Source organism: Podarcis liolepis, assembly GCF_965112155.1.
Source record: "Podarcis liolepis genome assembly, chromosome: 11".
Classification (NCBI taxonomy): Eukaryota; Metazoa; Chordata; class Lepidosauria; order Squamata; family Lacertidae; genus Podarcis; species Podarcis liolepis.
In genome coordinates this window covers 57,626,574-57,647,626 of record NC_139565.1, presented here as the reverse complement: position 1 = coordinate 57,647,626, position 21,053 = coordinate 57,626,574, and the positions used below count along the sequence as shown (strand labels likewise).

General features: G+C 44.9%; 1 protein-coding gene across 4 annotated transcripts in view; it reads left to right on the top strand.

Moving 5' to 3' along the window:
- SETBP1 (SET binding protein 1) overlaps window positions 1–21,053 on the top strand; it is a 257,268-nt gene that overhangs the window by 224,071 nt on the left and 12,144 nt on the right. For all 4 annotated transcript variants that reach the window (XR_014517224.1, XR_014517225.1, XM_083465686.1 and 1 more), the window contains one exon: window positions 20,845–21,018. Coding sequence is in view for 2 of the 4 variants with exons in the window: in XM_083465686.1 (XP_083321812.1) it covers window positions 20,845–21,018 (174 nt within the window). In the remaining 2 variants the exon portion in view is untranslated. The remainder of the gene's footprint in view (window positions 1–20,844; window positions 21,019–21,053) is intronic.

The following is a 21,053-nucleotide window of genomic DNA, read 5'->3' as shown; positions in this document are numbered from 1 at the left end:
AGGGGTTTTTTGTGGGGTGGGGTATTTGTTTTTTTTTAAGCCGTAATGCTTAACCTAGGCATTGCCATTCAGAGTTACCACTCCACAAGACTGTGCAATGGATCCTGAAAGCTGGCCGGGGGGGGGGGGGGCTATGATTTCTTCCTAGTCATCGCCTGACCAGTGTGGTGTAGTGGTTCAGAGAGGTGGACTCGTAATCTGGTGAACTGGGTTTGATTCCCTGCTCCTCCACATGCAGCTGCTGGGTGACCTTGGGCCAGTCACGCTTCTCTGAAGTCTCTCAGCCTCACTCACCTCACAGAGTGTTTGTTGTGGGGCAGGAAGGGAAAGGAGATTGTGAGCCGCTTTGAGACTCCTTAGGATAGTGATAAAGCGGGATATCAAATCCAAACTCTTCTTCTTCTTCTGACATGGTGCTGAGTGTTTGTTGGCTAGCGTGGAGGCAAATGGGATTGTGAAACCTCTGCCACGTTACCAGTTCAAGCCACCAGCCACACGACTCTGCCGTCTCCTACCAGAAGAATTAAAATAAGACTTTCAGCAAACGGGGGGGGGGTAATCCGTTCTTCTCCCGTCTCCCCCCGTGAAACCCACACTGTCTTTGAGAAAGCAATCTGCTTTTGCAAGGCAGGCTATAATTGAATCCCAGCTGAACGCAGCTCCTATTGGGGAAGAGGTGCTAACGCTACAGACAGAAGAGGAACGGAGCGAGCCGTAAAGCAGAAACAGCCAAACTAAAGGAATATTAACAAGGAGGCGGCGGGTAGATTAGGGTGGGGAGTCAAAGGATACTTGCACCCGTAGGATAAACTCCAGTATACAAAATGGTGGCTCTACTTACCAGTGCCTTCTGATATAATATAGAAGCCTGTGTATGCCAGGAATAAATATATCCACCAGACAATCGTTCTGCCATGTTCTTGATCATATTTTGATTTTGAGAACTAGTATTTAAAGGGGGGGATTTGTGTTTGGACGTTGTTGTTTTAACCACATCCTCCATTCTCTCTCCCTCTGGCCACCCCCCTTTTTTCTTTCTCTGGGATATGATTCACACATTTCCAGATTTATTTGAGCAAAACGCAATAAATATGCTGCCTCAATTTTAACCGCTGGAATGCAGCCAGCAGTTTTAATGAATCTGCCCTGTGCTGTTTGAAGTGGTCCTCGCACTCGTTCCCTCTGTAAATCTCTGAGCGCTGTTACATTATATATACACACACACGTACATGCACACTTCGTCTCCCCTCGCCAATCGGCCTCTGACTCCCTGCAGGATCTCGTGAGTCACCCGCGACTGCAAGAGAGGAGCGTTTTCGAGATTTCACTGTGTTCAGGATTAACAAAAACTTTTATTATTCCAGGCACAGAAACATCCAGGCATGTTCGTCGGCAGTTCCATGGCGGCGGCCAGGGAGCTGGGGGTCTTCCTCTTCTTCCTTTGTTTCCCTTTTGAAACAAAAATATTGTCTGGCTGTGGTCCTATCTCCAGCACGTTTTAATTAAAAGCGAATGATCATTGCATTCATTTGTAACTAAACCTCAGACTTTTCCCAGTGTCTGCGTGCACAAGATAGATTTCCCCTATCTAAAAAACTAGATTCGGGGAGCTTAATAATCCTGATTAGAAGATGCATATTGAACAGCCCTGAGAAAATAGTTATCTTTCATTACCAGGGCTCCTTTCAGTCTTGACCGGGAAGCATTTTTGGCACTAAATTCAGTGACAATTGTAAGGCAGAACTGCAGGGTGACATTCATCCTCAGTGCTCATGAAACGTTTGCATCGTGGCAGAGAGTGGGAGTGGCACATTTTCCAGGTCGGTGCTCCAAACGCAAAGTGTTCAGCAAAAAAGGTGGGCACCTCCGTTCTGTGTTGATGTTATACAGGAAATGGCCGTCTACCTGGGGATTTCGTTCCTGACCCTCACTCTGCACCTATTATACCCCCTTTTCCGGCCACTTAGGGGTTGCGGTGATGCACTTGTGCGCAGTCACACACATATTAAACACACGCAAAATGGTCATTGCCTGAACATGAAACTGTGCTCAAACTGAGCTGGTGTCTGTGTGGACGGAATCGTGCTTGCAATCCAGAAACAAATACAGTGGTACCTCGGGTTATATATGCTTCAGGTTACATACGCTTCAGGTTACAGACTCTGCTAACCCAGAAATAGTACCTCGGGTTAAGAACTTTGCTTCAGGATAAGAAAAGAAATCGTGCTCCGGCGGCACGGCAGCAGCGGGAGGCCTCATTAGCTAAAGTTGTGCTTCAGGTTAAGAATAGTTTCAGGTTAAGAACGGACCTCCGGAACGAATTAAGTACTTAACCCGAGGTACCACTGTAAAGAAAATGAAGCCTCCCCTAAAAATCAGAATAAATTCTGCAGATTCAGGGCACATTTCCCATTGGTTTCAGTGGCAAACGCCTGAGCCTTTGCCTAAGTCTCCCCCTGAAAGCAGGGGAACGCAAAAATGCTTTGCTTTAACTCAGTTATGTCTCAGGTGTTTGCATACTGAGTTGTCCATAGTTGTTGCCCTTTGCAAATAACTTACTGTTTGCTTTGACAGTAATGAGGCAGTAAAGGGGGACGGCGGTAAGGAATGCACATAGAGCTGTTTCCAAGCTTTTCTGCATACTCCTGAGGACTAGGAAGTTTGTTTTAATAGCAATAATGAAAACGCGGGATTCTTGGGCTGTAAAAATCTGTGCCGGATATTAGTTTTGGTACTTTTGTGACAGATGCATGGAATGTGCAATACCCTGCTGCAGAATTTGGGGGCACCTGGATCCACAAGGTGAAAGCCCTGACATCTGGCAGCTCTGATTAACGGACCTGAGAAATGTGCGCACGCACACACACACACACACACACATGCGTGCACACTGCCCTCAGCAGTAGGCACTGCTGAGGCAGCACGGCGTAAGTGGTACCTGCTGCGTACACTGTTGCAATATACTACGGGTAATTTTGCAAGCCGAGGAATATTTCCCCCCCTTTAGCACGATGATGAAGAAAGCAAACAAAAGACAGGAAATTAAAATTTATGCAAACACCAGGGTTCCCAGAGCAACGATAACAGAGCCACATTGTACATATAGATGAAGGCATAAAAGTTAATGCCATGTGCAGCGATTGTAAGCAGTAGACTCGAGGGCAGGCAGGGAAAGGAGGAAGAGGCAACAAGGGCCAGGTTACATTTACTCCGGGACTAATAATACTGAATGGACTCCCCCCCCTCCACATACAGACACCTTTCCCCCCCCCTTCTTTTAATACTCTAAAAATCCCAAACATAACATTGCATTCATGTTGTGACCAGAGGAGTAAAGGAGAAGGCAGAATTTGTTTGCTGGTGTGGATGTTCCCATGGAGTTATTTGCATTTCATGAGGCGCAAACGATGCCTTTTCGTATCGTAAATGCCATAAACAAGCAAAGTGGCCCAATTTGGAGGTTTCAGAACTGTCTCAAAGGAGAGGCTTTTATATTAGTGCAATCCTTTTTTCCCCCGGATTGGTGGATAGATAGACCGATAAGGTTAGATTAAATTTCGAGAGCTAGGCGACTAAAATTTGTGCATACTGGTCCAGCAGCAAAACAGCAACCCCGGATGATAGATAGATGATAGATAGATAGATGATAGATAGATGATAGAGAACGATGATAGATAGATGATGATAATAGATAGATGATAGAAATAGATGATGATAGATAGATAGATAGATAGATAGATAGATAGATAGATAGATAGATAGATAGATAGATATAGATAGATGATAGATAGATATAGATAGATATAGATATAGATATAGATATAGATATAGATATAGATGATATAGATATAGATATAGATATAGATATAGATATAGATATAGATATAGATATAGATAGAGATAGAGATAGAGATAGATATAGATGATATAGATATAGATATAGATATAGATATAGATATAGATATAGATATAGATATAGATATAGATATAGATATAGATATAGATAGAAAAATATAGATGTCTGTCTGTGTGTTTGTGTGTTTGTGTGTGCCAGTAGAGCAGTAGAACTATTAATCTCATGGTCATCAGTTTGAGCCCCATGTTGGGCAAAAGTAGGGTTGCCATATTTCAAAAAGTGAAAATCCAGAAAATTGAGTTAATTTGCCAAAGTTAACACTTCCAACGCGGGTTGTCATACATCCGGGTTTTCCTGAACGATTAGGTTCATCACATTTCTCCATCGCTTCCTGCTGAAAAAGTCCCAGAACAATTTGTAATCAAATTGCAATGACCAAGTCATGTAAACATCCTTAAACGGTACAATATATATGCTGCCAAGCAATTCTTCCTTTCAATATACCCATTCAAACAGTGCAAACAGAAAAGAGATGTTGCCCCGAAGCATTTTCTTTCCATATGAGATAGTCAGGAAAGACTACGAGAGGGGTAAGACATTAGATGTGGTGGAGGATGTTTTGGGGTGTGTGCTAAGTTTTATTTCTCTATAGTGCATTCAAAGTGTTGGTTGTGACCTTTAAAGCCCTAAATGGCCTCAGCCCAGTATACCTGAAGGAGCATCTCCACCTCCATCGTTCAGCCCAAACACTGAGGTCCAGCTCCGAGGGCCTTCTGGCAGTTCCCTCCCTGTTAGAAATGAGGTTACAGGGAACCAGGCAGAGGGCCTTCTCAGTAGTGGCACCCGCCCTATGGAATGCCCTCCCATCAGATGTCAAGGAAAGAAACAACTACAGTCGGGTTACAGACGCTTCAGGTTACAGACGACTCCGCTAACCCAGAAGTAGTACCTCGGGTAAAGAACTTTGTTTCAGGATGAGAACAGAAATCACACAGCGGTGGTGCGGCGGAAGCGGGAGGCCCCATTAGCTAAAGTGGTACCTCAGGTTAAGAACAGTTTCAGGTTAAGAACGGACCTCCAGAACGAATTAAGTTCTTAACCCGAGGTACCACTATATCTGACTTTTAGGGAAGTTTTTAATGTTTGATGCTTTATTCTGTTTAATATTCTGTTGGGAGCCACCCAGCATGGCTTGGGAAGCGCAGGGTATAAGTTGTTTATTATTATTATTAAATCACAACACGTGTTAAACAATCCCACTCTCCATTCATCACCATTCTTATTTTGCATTTATCTACACACACTCTCTGCCCTGAGGCTTTGCAGCTATTTACTCTCGTTAATTCAATCTGTAGTCTTTACTGGTGATTGTACAATTTCCTCCTCAGATGTAGAAGGGAAACCATTTGCGAGTTAATAAATATCCTTAATAGAGGAGGAGGAATCAAAAGTTCCATCACTCTGGAGTATTAATGAGAAGATAAAGCCTCAATGTATATTATTTCTCCTATCTGCATAGATAAGGCAAACATACCTTTTAGTGATAAATCAGAATTAAACCTTGAATTGACTCAGATAATATAAGAAAGCCAAAGCAAGACTTTAAAAAAAAAATGCTTGGCAGCAGGTTTGGGGGGTTTTTTTTGGGGGGGGGTATTTCTCATTTTACATGTGTAAATCAATCTTAAAATAATCAATCCACATTTTCTTCAACTTCCCTCCCCTCTGCAGTTATTTTTTTATATCTTGTCATTAACTTCCCATTATATTCCTTTTTAATTACTCTTACAACAACACTACTACTACAACCCTGCTAATGTTTTAAGTTGTTTACACTGCATCTTCAAATAATCCATAAATTTTCTCCAAAAGTCTCCCTTCTTGATTTCTCCTACTCTTGCTAAGTTTTGCCATTTCTGCGTATTCCATCAATTTTATCTGTCAGTCCTCTTTGGTTGGAACTGTTTCTTCTTCCCACCTTTTGGGCGTATATCATGAGAGCTACTCTTGGCAGCAGTCTAAGTCTGCAGCCATCATTGAACTCAATGGGACTTGTTTCTGAGTAAACATGTTGTAGGTTTGGGCTGAGTGAAAATGCACAAGTCCTACGTGGGTTGTTTGGGGAGCTTTCCCCTTTTGTTAAGTTATTAAGTTTTGTTTTGTTTTTACGTCTGCATATTTCAGGGCTCCTCTCAAGGATGCTGAAACTTCATTTTTTCCCACTGTGGCCCCATTTTGTCGCCAGTCCTGTCAGCACAGGGGCACTAAGTTCACTGTTAGAAGCTGCGGTTATTGTCAGTTCAATGTAAGCCTTCCATTCATTGGACCTTCATGTTTGGTTCTTCGGCTGCCCATTGGATTCATAACCTCTGCCCCCACCTTGGGTGGCTTAGGACGTTTCTCCCAAAGCAGAACAGAGGGATCATTCACGATTCCTCCATTATGACATCCAACTTTTGTACAGAGTGTTTGTGGGGAGGAGCTGTGAGCCCCTGAATATTAGCTGGAGGAAGCGTGAGTCACTTGTGCGTCCTCTGTTGCCTCATGAGGCGAATAGCCGAAGCCACCTCTTGTCTCTCTAGCTTAGGAGAAGACGAGAGCGTGTGAAACATCATCTCACAGTTGCATCTTCCCAGGCTTGGGAAGTGAAGTAGGAGGCCTGGTAATTGGAGCAGCCTGCCAAAAACATAGAATACCAGTTTGACGGAGCTGCGCTGGCAGACAGCTTGTTTCCAAGGTCAAGTTGCTTGTCACGGCGTATAAAGCCCTACAACGGGGAATTTGCATGGTTCACTTTTCTCAGCAAACCATCCCGGTACGATGGTCCCAGACATGTCTGCAGATCAGAAAGTAACTCCTGATCGGATTGTGCACTTCACCAGATTTTGCACTGATGCAAAAAACAACACCAAACCTCTGGTTACGTGAAACATAGTCAATAAACACACAAGACGTAACCGGCTGTACGTTTGAAAAAATAATATATACTATTTGTTGTATTGAATTGTAGATTTCAACAGAAGCAGCTCATAAAGTTCAACAGAAAAAGTAGAAGACCCAGTGGATCAGTTCATTCTCTAATCGGTTTATGCTTAAGGCCCATATATGTGAAAGTGTCTATTCCACCTGTCTGTCCAACAATCCACATGAAAGGTTGTTGCTGTTCCACAGAATCCTTTCACAGAGTCTAAGACAAGGATTCTGGAATATCAGCCTTGTTTTGCCGTCTTGGGCTTCATCAGTAGTACAAACTCTTGTTGTTGTTTAGTCATTTAGTCGTGTCCGACTCTTCGTGACCCCATGGAGCAGAGCACTCCAGGCACTTCTGTCTTCCACTGCCTCCCGCAGTTTGGTCAAACTCATGCTGGTAGCTTCGAGAACACTGTCCAACCATCTCGTCCTCTGCCGCCCCCTTCTCCTTGTGCCCTCCATCTTTCCCAACATCAGGGTCTTTTCCAGGGAGTCTTCTCTCCTCATGAGGTGGCCAAAGTATTGGAGCCTCAGCTTCACAATCTGGCCTTCCAGTGAGCACTCAGGGCTGATTTCCTTCAGAATGGATAGGTTTGAACTTCTTGAAGTCCATGGGACTCTCAAGAGTCTCCTCCAAACTCTAGGTAATGCAAATAAATACAATATTGTAATCTCAAACATTTTTACAGCAAAAATAATATAAAAACTGTCAACAACTGTACATACCATATATGATATCCCAGGACAGTGGATCTTATAACATAGTAGTAGCTGCTGTAAGCAGCAACTTTTACAGAGTAGAGTTATAAGGACAAGCACAATATTGATTCGAGTAACAGCCGGTTACGTCTTGTATGTTTATTGAATAGTGTAGACCTGATGGGCATGCAGTTGAAAACACATGTTTTAATGCATCCTTTATAGAAAAGTGCATTGAGAAGCACTGCACTGAAAGATACGCAACCGGGGGAAAGGCGTAAAATAATGAGCATAATAATCCAGACATCTTAAATGCAACTTTTCGGGTGTTCTCTTAAGAAATCCACACAAAACTGGGGTGGGACAGACCAATAACTGAGTGTCGGTGAAAATGACATGGGATGAGTCTGGGCTGATCTGTCTATCCCTACCTACGCAGCTTATGTCCTAGATACTTGGATGGACTGCCTGCTCTCCCATAAAACTGACCAAACTTTACGATCAGGTAGGGATGCCCACTTAACAGTGCTTTACTTCTCTACTGTGCAAAATGCAATGACATGTGAGAGCAAGATGTTTGGCTGCAGGAGTTGCCAGAAGGAGGTGTACAGGGCCCCATCCAACTGTCTTAGGGACTCTACTCCAGATTTGTTATCCGTTTCTTCTCCTGAAATCCCACAAGGCAGCGGAGGTTTAGGATCAAAGTTTTCCTTCTCCTAGTTGGACTACCTTCCCATGTTCACAAGCCCCATCTGCCCCTCACTTCCCTCTACAGCATGAGAAGAAACTGCCTTCTTAACTTTGGGACCAACTATTGGTCTCGTCTGTTCAATCTGCCGGAGGCTGTCTTTGTATGCAGGGGAAGTCCCTAACTCACTGAGGGTTTAAGACCCATCGGCTACGCTAACCTAGTTTGGCCAACCAGTCAAACCCAGTCCTGGATTGTGATTGCTGTTCATGCTGAGAGCTTCTAGGAGCCACAGGTGAGAGCTGAGTGCAGGGTGAGAACCAGAGGTGGACAAACTACCCCAGAATGAGCATGATGTGTACCCCCCCAAGAGGTACTTAATTAACCATAACAGCAACAACGACAAGAAGTGTGCATGCACACGAAAGCTCATACCAATAACTAACTTAGCTGGTCTCTAAGGTCCTACTGGAAGGATTTTTGTTATTTTTTCATTTCATTTCATTTATTTTATTTTGTTTCGACAATGACAATATAGACTAGGTAAAGGTAAAGGACCCCAGGACAGTTAAGTCCAGTCAGAGGCGACTATGGGGTTGCGGTGCTCATCTCACTTTCAGGCCGAGGGAGCCAGCGTTTGTCCACAGACAGCTTTGCAGGTCATGTGGCCAGCAGGACTAAGCCACTTCTGGCACAACGGGACACCATGATGGAAACCAGAGTGCACGAAAATGCCATTTACCTTCCCGCCACAATGGTACCTATTTATCTACTTGCACTGATGTGCTTTTGAACTGATAGGTTGGCAGGAGCTGGGACCGAGCAACAGGAGCTCACCCCGTCACGGGGATTCGAACCACCAACCTTCCCATCAGCAAGCCCAAGAGGCTTAGTGGTTTAGACCACAGCGCCACCCACGTCCCATAGACTACATTCTTACAATTCATAGGGGTCATCTGAATCCTGCTTTTGTGAGCTTGCTAGGATTGCTAGTTCTTAGGGCTTGGTGTCTACTCGCTAAATGCTGGAGTGTGTTGCTGAACCACCACGGAAATGGCCCTCTTATTTTTAGGCATTTTAAAAATATTTCTATCAAGAGTTTCTCTCGAAAATCTTAAACAGGAGAGCTACGTATTGGATTTCCTTGGAAGTCAACCGAGAGGCCGAACAAAGTAGAAAGGGATGGCAAGACGTATTTAACCTCATTAGTTTGAGCGGAGCTGACTCTGCATAATCCATCAGCGTAGAGGCTCGGAGGAGGAACACGACTGTTTCCACATCTCATTTGCATAATGGATGAGATGTGAAACGAGTCCGAGGGAAAGAGAAGTGCCCTGAAGGGATGAAAGTTTATCATAGCGCAGAAGAGTTCTCTTAGATCGTTGCCTTAAATTTCCACTAACAAGATGACAAATTAATTGTTCCCGAATTGCTGCATCAACAGAAATAATAATAATAATAATAATCTGAAAAATTGCAAAACGGGTCTGTCTGATCGCAGCAGAGGAAAGGAACAATTTGAAGCTTCCTTGCGCGGCAGGAAGAGGAGGAGGAGGCAGATTTGTGCATTGTGTCTTTGAGCATTTGCGTTCCGGCACACCGGCTTCTACGCTGCTCCTTTAAGAAGCTTGCCGCCGTTCTAATCTGATATTGGGCCTCAGCTTTATTAGTGAGGCGAGCGAATCGACTCTATCAGACGAGCCTCAGGACATCCAGGAATTGATCATCCTGCAGGAATAACCGCTTGGTGTTTATTAGCTCGGGAGTTCATCACTATCACTTCCCTTCATCCGATTCCTAAGAGGCTTCCCAAAGCTATCATTGTGGCATTAGCTCTTCTGGGTGTGCTAGCAGATATAAAGATCGGGAGATCTAGGTAATGATGGCTCCAGCACAGACACACACACACACACACACACACACACACACACACACCCCTTCTCCTCCTCTTTCTCTCTCTGCAGAATTTAGAGCAGGGATAACGGATGTTTTCATCCACAAAGGAGACAATATGAGTGTGTGAGCCACTACTAATTGTCATGTGATTAACATAATTTGCATACCATGCCATTATCCTTTTCACCTGTCAAACAACTGTCAGTGGACCCATTGCCCTGTCTCTACATTATTCTTTTTTTAAAAAACAAAAACCCAACATCACCGTATTTTTCTGTGTATAAGACGCCCGCCCCATGTATAAGACAACCCCTATTTTTTCGAACCCAAAATTAAGAAATAAATAAACATCAAAGAGAACAACTCTGAGCTTTTTGCGGGGAGGTCGTGCAAAGTTAGGGTTGCCATATTTTAAGAGCCAGAGCGTTCGCCATCCATGTTTAAGATGACCTCCAATTTTTTACTTAAAAAAAATAGCAAAAATCAAATCAAATCCTCATATACATGGAAAAATACAGTACAGTGGTACCTCAGGTTAAGTACTTAATTCGTTCCGGAGGTCTGCACTTAACCTGAAACTGTTCTTAACCTGAAGCACCACTTTAGCTAATCGGGCCACCCACTGCTGCCATGCAATTTCTGTTCTCATCCTGAAGCAAAGTTCTTAACCTGAAGCACTATTTCTGGGTTAGCGGAGTCTGTAACCTGAAGCGTATGTAACCTGAGGTACCACTGTATATTTATTGGGGAATAAGGAAAGAGGTTTCAGAGAGGTCGCTGCTCCTATTAGCTCCTACGAAGATGTGTACCAGTGAATAGAAACTGTTACTATGCCTGCCTTAAGATCAAAAGGAATGTGCTCTCTGTATTTTCAAAGTTTGGCTTTTTCTGAAAGTGGCAGTGCATGTCATACGGGGCAGAGCGAGCATTTCTTTAAGAAAGAGCAATTACTTCTCTTTGCTGCATTTATCATACAGTAATTCCATTCTCTCATTCGGGCTATGAAGCCAGGCATTGCTCTCAAAGATCCACTTAAGATCTTCCATTTTCTTATACCTTTCTTTTTTAAGAGAGGGAGAGAGAGATTTCTTGGATATCATATTTCTTCTGAATCTTTATTCAAGATAGTAATAAAAATGCAAATAATCTGACCCAGCCAATGTTTCAGGGTGCATTATGTTGCAAATGCCACACCTAACTAAATTAAAAAGCAAAAGACCGCAAAGGAGTTTTGCATTGGAGGTGAGCTGTATGCATCAGTTTATAAAATTAGCAGACCTGTAGAGTTTGGAGGAAGCAAAGCCCTGGAGGGCTTATCTCCAGCGAAAATCTTCTGCTCTGGAAAGCCTTATATGCCAGTCTATGACTTCTTTTACAGGCCACAATCCTATGCAGCTGGAAGTAAACCTAATAATATGAAGCTTGTTTCCCAAGTAAACATTCATGGAGTAGTACTGTTAGACTTCCGTGCTGAATGTTCAGTTCATTCTGATACAGTGGTACCTTGGTTCTCAAACGCCTTGGTACTCAAACAACTTGGAACCCAAACACTGCAAACCCAGTAAGTGTTTCTGAACTTTTTCAGAAGCCGAACGTGGTCTGTTTTGAGTGTTACATTTCCATTTTGAGTTCCACACTTCTGTTTTGAATGTTACGCTGAGGTGTGGCTGTTTTTGCAATTTATTTTGCGTTTTTGTTTTTGCAGCTCTTTTTTTTTGTTTGTTTTGTTTTTGTGACTGTATGTGGAACCCAGTTCAGCTACTGATTGATTGATTGATTGGTTGATTGATTGATTGATTGTGCCTCTGCAGTACATGGTTTATTGCTTTCATTTATGGATCAATGGTCTAATTAGATAGTAAAATTCATTTTGAATTGCTGTTTTAGGGGTTGTTTTTAAAAGTCTGGAACGGATTAATCCATTTTGCATTACTTTCTATGGGAAAACGTGCCTTGGTTTTGGAGCACTTTGGTTTTGGAACGGACTTCCAGAACGGATTCAGTTTGCAAACCAAGGTACCACTGGACTTTACATTGTCAGCGCTGTCCCCCACTGCCCTAGGTAGATCATGGGAAATAGGAAAGCAAAAAGGCCCTTCGTTATGCTTGAGATCTTGGGGTCATAGCCGATAGCTTGTTGAAGATGTTGTCCCAGTGTGCAGAAGCTGTGAAAAAGGTGAATACCATTCCAGTGATTGTTAGGAAAGGAGCTCAAAATAAAACTGTTGGTAACGTAATTTGTTGTTTAGTCGTTTAAAGGTAAAGGGTAAAGGGACGCCTGACCATTAGTTCCAGTCGCAGACGGCTCTGGGATTGAGGCTCTCATCTCGCTTTATTGGCCGAGGGAGCCGGCATACCGCTTCCGGGTCATGTGGCCAGCATGACTAAGCTGCTTCTGGCGAACCAGAGCAGAGCATTGAAACACCATTTACCTCCCCACCGAAGCGGTACCTATTTATCTACTTGCTCTTTGACGGGCTTTCAAACTGCTAGGTTGGCAGGAGCTGGGACCGAGTAACGGGAGCTCACCCTGTCGCAGGGATTTAAACTGCAAACTGCCGACCTTCTGATCGGCAAGCCCTAGGCTCTGTGGTTTAACCCACAGCACCACCCACATCCCTCTCGTTAAGTGGTTTAGTCGTGTCCAACTCTTTGTGACCTCATGGACCAGAGCATGCCAGGCACTCCTGTCTTCCACTGCCTCCTGCAACTTGGTCAAACTCATGTTGGTCTCTTCGAGAACACTGTCCAACCATCTCGTCCTCTGTCGTCCCCTTCTCCTTGGGCCCTCCATCTTTCCCAATATCAAGGTCTTTTCCAGGGAGTCTTCTCATGAGGTGGTCAAAGTCTTGGAGCCTCAGCTTCAGGGTCTGTCCTTCCAGTGAGCACTCAGGGCTGATTTCCTTCAGAATGGGTAGGTTTGATCTTCTTGTAGTCCATGGGACTCTCAAGAGTCTCCTCCAGCACCATAATTCAAAAGCATCAATTCTTTGGTGATCAGCCTTCATTGTGGTCCAGCTCTCACTTCTATGCATCACTACTGGAAAAAACATAGCTTTAATTTTACGGGCCTTTGTTGGCAAGGTGATGTCTCTGCTTTTTAAGATGCTGTCTAGGTTTGTCATTGCTTTTCTCCCAAGAAGCAAGCATTTTTTTAATTTCGTGATGGTGTGATCACACTTGGAGGACTTGTGTACAGTTCTGGTCACCTCGCCTGAAAAGGGATATTGAAGAGCTGGAAAAGGTTCAGTAAAAGGACAAGCAAAGTGATCAAGGGGGTAGAACCACTTCCTCGTGAGGGAAGGTTTCAACTGAACATGGGGCAAAATGGCTGCCTTGAGAATCCTAATTTGGTTGATGTGCTGCAGGTTCCTCACTCTTTCAGTAGGACATGGGAACTGGTGTGTGTGTGCCAAAGACCTGTTGTTGTTGTTGTTGTTGTTGTTGTGCCATTTGTTGTCCAAAGGTCTCCTAGTGATTTATGGCACCATGTGTAAAACATAAATGTCAATACATAACACCATCGAAACAGAACAAATCATCGCCCCTCGAAGTTTTGTGGATTTTATGAAGGGAGCTGAAGGGCTAGGTGGCATCTTGCAGGGGTTCCTAGAGACAATCCAAAGTGAAAGAGAGGAAGGGTGGGGTCTCTGGGTGGAGCTGGAGACCATCAAATGATGGATGATGGAGGAGCTTGGAGAACATAGGCAGGTGCACATAGGGGCATGAGAGCAAATCATTTATGGGGCAAAAGGCCACAGAGGGATTTGAAGGAAAGGACAAAGAGCTTGGCCTGAGCCAAGAAGCAGTCAGGAAGCTGTAGTAGAGAGGGATGTTGCATTATCAGAGTCACAAGAGAGGTGAATCATTTTGGGAACACAGTGCTGAATAGACATGAGGGAACCAAGTTGAGAAGTGGAAGACCAGAAAGGAGGAGATTGTGTGGCAAGTCCCCTCCCCCATGTGAAATAAAGACACTGGACACGTTATTTAAGGTTAATGGGCATAAAAAGGCCACAACTTTATTGATTACAGAATTGAAAGGTATTGGCCTTAGGCATTGGCTCCTATCGACTACCCGGCATGGAGACCGGGAAGGGTTATCCACAAGCCGTGGGAGTCCTGTTGAAGTACGCCAACTAGGATCCCACGGGTGTCACCGCTCGGGGGCGTGCCGGAGGCCCTTACCTCCCTAGGTTTCGGACAAGGCAACGCCCCCCGGAGTCCTCTACCGGACTACCCTTTCCTTGGGGGAAGGTGATGGCGCTTCCTTCCCCCCCCCATTCATTTGCCTAACAATAAACCCCTGCCAATGCCTAACTGCCAATACTGAGGAAGTTGTGACGATTGCTACGAGGTAGGTGAAAAAACCAAAAGGCTCGAAGAGTGCCAAATTGGAAAAATTCCTACCAGGCCCCTTGCGGCGACCAACCGGAGTCCATAGCAAGGTCATAGCTAGCTAACCTAAGGGTGGATGGGATGGGAAAAACGCTCAGCTGGCAAGGGGAAAGAGGGTGGTCCCCGGGCGTGCCTGGCCTTAAGTAGGCTAGGCCACGCCTCCCCAGCCCGCCAATTGGATTCCCTGGATCTTGCGGGAGCAAAAGGCCAGCCCCCGCGTGTGTGGGAGGGGGTAACCTGCAACCCCCTCTCCTCCCAAGCTCGGAAATGGCTTTGGAATAATATAAGCGAATGATGGTCAGAGTCAAACCAAATACAGTGGTACCTCGGGTTAAGAACTTAATTTGTTCTGGAGGTCCGTTCTTAACCTGAAACTGTTCTTAACCCAAAGCACCACTTTAGTTAATGAGGCCTCCCGCTGCCACTGCGCCACCACCGCACAATTTCTGTTCTCATCCTGAAGCAAAGTTCTTAACCCAAGGTACTATTTCTGGGTTAGCGGAGTCTGTAACCTGAAGCATATCTAACCTGAGGTACCACTGTATTGAAATCACACACATATATATCACATATAATCACACACACACAGAGAGAGAGAGAGAGAGAGAGAGAGAGAGAGAGAGAGAGAGTTTGATCCACATCCCGCTGATGTCACAAAGCTGTTGTGGGTTTTAGTGCATTTTCTTCAGGTCGTACCCTATAGCAGTTCATCAGCTGTTGAATTACCGTATTGCCCCAAATATAAGCCTCACCCGCAAATAAGCCGTGCCGTTAAAGTTGGGGGGGGGGGAGAAAGAAAAGACAATACCCGAATATAAGCCACTCCCTTAAAATTTCGCACTCACACCTGCAAATGGCAAATGTAGAAGAAAATCCTACGCTTACCATTCCCTTGCGCTCCCAGGCTGCTTCCGGGGGGGGGGAGCCACACCGCTTTACCGGCAGCCTTCTCCCCTTCCCCCTTCTTTCTGGCAGTTGGGGGAGGCCATGAATATAAGCCGCACTTTAACTTTTCACTTTTGGAATTCGGGGGGGGGGGGAGTGCAGCTATTATTCGGGCCCATATGGTAAGTTTCTTTTTTTTGGACTTTCCCTAGATAGTCGTCCACCAACCTTTCCTGTGCAGATTTCAACAATAAACGCTGCTGGATATTTTCCCAAACAGGAGTTAGTTTTATTTATTTTGGGGTTGGGTGCGGGGGCTGAGAAGTCAGGCCACAAACGACTTAGATGTGATAGATGTTCCTAAATCCAAAGCCCTTGGCATTATTACCTAACCACATATCCTAACGGAAGCATAAAAATGTGTAAATCACCCGAGTCGATAGGCTCTGTAATCCAACAGCTTCTAGGGGCCTTTAAAATTTCCCCTCTGTACACACACATGCACAAACAGTTGATTCAAACCATTGATTGACTTTCCTGCCAGTTATAGGTATCTCCCTGTGCAGTCACCAAATTCACAGATGGGGGAGAACCACATTTGTCCTACTTGACACAGTCAGAGTGAAGCCCCCTGCTTAGTGTATGCATGCTGTCAGGGAACTGACATCAGAGGCACGGGAGAAGGAGAGGGTCTCCGATTCTGCAGGAGAAGGTCCCAGCACTAGGGGGAGACTCAGCTGGGAAGAATGCACTGTGCAGAGAGGGAGAACTGTGCAATGCCCCTTTCAGCCAAGCGAGAGGGGGAACAGAAGGCGCCCCTTCTGTTCCTCCTCCGGCTTCGCAGGACAGGTGCATCGCTGTGAAGAGGGAGAGCTGTGCAGCGCCCCTTCAGCGAAGGGGGAGGCGGAACGGAAGGGGCTCCGTTCCTCCTCCCGCTTCGCTGAAGGGGCGCGGGGCTGTGCAGCTCTCCTTCTCTGTGCAGCGCCATTCGCTCCATAAGACGCACTCACTTTCCCCCTTACTTTTTAGGAGGAAAAAAGTGCATCTTATGGAGCGAAAAATACGGTAACCTGAATTCACCCTTTCTGTTGCCCACAACCCATTTGCAACCCACAGCTGCCAAGCACAGCCTCCTCTGGTTTCCAGCTGGCCTTTATCCAACTGACAATTTGGACTTCTGACGCTCTCTCTTGGGGTTCTCTCACCCAGCCTGACTCTCACTCTCTGCAGGCAAAGACGGGCATGCGCATTCTACGGTGTGTTGCAGGCAGCAGTTTTCACTCGCGATCTCCGCTTTCCGGAATATCTGTTCTCCGGGCAGAAAACTACTACCACTGCACTTTACATGCCATGTCTGTCTTTGCCCTGAGTTCACTTGTTCAGAACTTGTCGACAGCCTGTCTTTTGGCCCGGATATTACTTTCAGTTAACTTGGCCACCTCTTGCACAAGGTTTCACTGCAACAGGGGTGGGCTGAAGTCAGTCTTCAAAGGCCTTCTTTCTTTTTCTTTCTTTCCTTTTTGCCAGACCCCCTGTGGTCCATCAATGTGTTTTAAATTTGCAGTGAAAAGAGTGCATATTCAGGGTCTCCGAACAGGTATGGAATAGCTAGTCTTTATGATGTGAGCCTGAGCTTTTTGCCCTACTTTTATTTATTTTTCTATTTTCTTGCAATTATACCCCACCTTACTTCCATCAAGGAAGCAGACATGTGCTCCCCATCCAAGCACTGACCAGACCTGGACCTGCTTAGCGTCAGCAAAGTGTTGGGCTGATGTTTCCTCTTACCATACCATGATCTTGCAAGCGTCCACCTCAGTAGAGAATCACAAGTGGTTCAATTGGACCCCTGCCTTACAGTTATTGAAATTGAATTGAAATACTTTATTGTCACTTGTACAACAACCTATTTATCTACTTGCACTTTGACGTGCTTTCGAACTGCGGATGTCCCTATTTAATGTATGGTCTTCTTTTGGCATTTGTCTCTTTTTCTCTGGGCACTTAACATTCTCCCTAGCCACTAGAGGTTAGCCTGAAGTTAAAGGGTTCGTGGCTCAGTGCTTTGGGTGCAGAAGGTTGCAGGTTCAATCCTGGACATTTCCAGCTAATAGCTGTTGATGGGAAACAGTCTGGAAATCTACTAGCAGTAAGAGTAGACTATATTGGGCCCGACTGGCAAACAGTTTTCTATGGCTGTTTCCCACGAAAAACCCAAAAGATACTCAAGAACTTTCAGAGAATTGTTTAAGAACAATGTTAATCAACATTTGATGATCTCCTTCTACCAGTCTACAGTAGAAAGTGTCTAAATAGTGTCTAAATAGTCTAAATAGAAATACAATACATCTTGCCATGGGGGGGGGGACAAGATCCGTGCGCCTGCTCAGTCTGCTCTCCAGGTGCTGCCAAGTTTTGATGAGCATCTTAAAGGCTTCTCCAGCTCTCCCTTCAGATTGCTGTTTTATCTTTGAACCAAACTTGGACTCTTCCAAGAGAGGACCACCCTCTGTAAAATAGGACACATGGTATCCCTCAACGCCCCCTTGATAGCTTGCTCATGTTTGCAAAGCTTTGTTTCTTTATTTCAATCTATTTGGTGCTTTTATAAGTTCTTAAACGTGCCGCCATCTGGACCGAGCATTCGAGAAGGCGTGGGTTTGCATTTCCAAACAGGGCTGTGGTGAATTAGAAACAAGAGTGAACTCTCGAGATGCAAAGCCAGTGGTCCTGTGGAGAACTAATGTCGAGCCGAAGGGTGGGCAATACGTTCTTTTGAAGTCATCTGTCAGATTGGTAACGGCTCCCCAGGAGAACGCTGTTCCTCAATGATTTGTGTGACCTTGCGAGGTCCAGCTAGGTGGCAACCAAGCGTGTACGCAGGCCCACGAGCATCTTTGGAGGAGACCGAATAAAAATATTGAAAGTATTGACTCCCCCTGAAGGGAGTGGGAAGCACTTTGGTCTTTGACCTTTGAAGCAGCCTAGGGTAGTCAATAAAATCCGGCTGTTAGATGCTTGGGCCTGCCACTGATTTTGAGCTGGGAGTAGTTTAACCTTGAACCAAGAGCCAAGTAACCACGGCAACAGGAAGTAGGCCCCTACATCCAAGGAGAAGGGATCCATAAATCACGGGGTCCCTAATGCAAACACTGTGTGCAGGTAGAGATTTTGAGAGGATAAGTGGTTTGTGAGGGATTACCTTTGAAAAATGGATGACTGCCTCTTGATAGGGTGAAGCACAGTTTCACAGAGACGTGGGTTAGGGGCGGGGGGAACTGGGGGTTGGGTTGGGTTTTTGTTTTGTTTTTTAGCAATGGAGGTCAAGAGGTTACAGCTGCTAGTTTTCATAGAGCTTTTTATACAGGATCTTCAGCTTAATTATCAACAGATGTTAAATCCAGGAGGTGGTTAGCATTGTATTCTAAATATACAAGCTCTCTCTCTCTCTCTCTCTCTCTCTCTCTCTCACACACACACACACACACTAAAATTGTTTCTTCGAAATATTGGCATGACTGCTAATTTGCTGCACATTTCTACTGTGTCTGACACCATCTCATGTGGTTTGTGCATTCTGCTTTGTTATCTGAAATATGTGCAGGGGAGCTGCTCATCTCGAATCACCTCAGGCTTTCACAGTGCAAAACCAAGCTCCACCTTGTTAGAATCTGTACATTTGCAATAAGGAAATCCCAGGTTTTCCTTCCAACACGGGTAGTGGTGTGGGATATTAGGGATGGAGTAATCTGTCAATTTTGGTTTATCTCAGTTTCCCGCATATCTGCAGCAATATGCAAAACAAACAAAAAACTCCTTTTTTAGAATTCCTCATGAAAGCCCATCATGGTTTGAGTACGAATTTCCCCCTCATAAACATATTTTTGTACACAGCTTCAGCTGATCTACACGTTTTTGCAACCCATTTCGCCTAGTACGATGCAATTTTGTATGTAACTTTTGCTAATGCAATGCATTTTTGTACACAATGCTTGGGTGGAGAGCCTCGTTGTAAAATTCAGAGAAGTGTGAATCTTGAAGGATAGCTATGGTTCAGTTTGTGTTTTGGTTCAGGAAGTGTGAATTAGGTAGCTTCTTATTAAATGCAAAAAAAAAACACCCCACCACAATACACCCCTCAAATTTCTTCCCCATCATTAGTAGTTGTAATTACTGTAGGGGTTACTCGTGCGCAAGTTGGTGCCACTCCTGGCTAGTTTGCCTTGTTAAACCTTTTCTGTCTGGACAGCCCTTCACTTCGTGGCTGCCTCAGTTGCTGGCAGAATCCGTCAGTGGGCGTTTCTTAAACCTTTTCCAGCATAAAAGTTGTTTGACTCCAAGTCTCCTCCTACTCTCCCTGCGCGGAAGTCTTCTGCGCAGGGAGGGCGTGGGTAGCGGAGGACCCGTGCTCTCCCCGCTGGTCTCCGGCGAGGAGTCTTGGAGCCCCCTCGCCGATTCCCCCATCTGCCCCCCTTTATCCCTGGTGTTACGCTGATTTCCTTCCCCAGCTGGTGAGCCGCCTCTCCCCCTGCTGGGCCCTTCTCCAGCATCGTTTGAGAGCCTCGCCTCCGCCTCTGGCTCCGATGTCAGTTCCCTGACAGTAGTGGTAATAATAAAAAAGCTTTTCAGATTCAGGATCCACATTGAACTCCAACCATCAACATGGAACCTGCTTTTGAATTCTTAAAGCTTTCGCCCTTCATCATTCTACTTTTCATTGCCCCAAGTCCAGGAATGTGAAAGTTTGAGGGTGTTGTAGTTCAGACAAGGTGTGTGCCCATGGAGGCTCCATTCAAATCCCCGTTCAGCCACACTGGGTGACTCTGGGCCAGTCATATTCTCTCAATATGCCTTGTTTCGCAGGATTGTCCTAAGGATAGAATAGGGCAATCTCAAGGCGAGACACAAATAGGATAGCAGATGAAGATTTGAGTGTGTTGTACTCAACAAATCCATCACCTTCGTGGCCCTGATGTAGTGAGAAAGTATGCATTGGTCTAGCAAAGTCTGGAGGGTTGTGCTGTAGGATAACTGGTTGGACCATAATGATATTCCTGTCTGTTCTTGTCCTTGTGATCGTGTGATAGATACCAGCATGTACAGATGCACATGGAGAAACAACCCTAAATAGCAACATGATTATCATCTTTCCTCATATTGTTTTAAAAATAGACTTGCAAGGCAATAATGTGTTGGCCAGGAATCAATGTTTATGTTATGTCCTGAAGCAAAATGACTGAAACCCAATAATAATAATAATAAATCATAATCCTCACTAGTATCAAAACTGTATTATTAGAAGCACATTTACAAGAAGGGAATACTGGGGTACAGGATTTCCTGCGAAACACAGCAGGGCATTTATTGTATATTTCTAATAAGACCAAGGTTGTGTTTTTCTTCTTCTCCTGCATAATAATTGATTAGCGTTACTTATGTTTTTGCTCTCCAGGAATTGCTGGTTCGCATCTAAAAGCAGACCAGACTTCGCTTCATAATAAAAACGAGGGTTCTGCTTCTTCTGTGATGACCCGACGAAAACCAGCATCTCTTGATAGTGTTGTGATATCCTCAACCCCAGTATTATCTCTTTTACCGTCATCAACGGCAGCCGCCTCAGAAGCAGGTAATTATGTTCAAATGAGCTCAGGTGTTTCATTT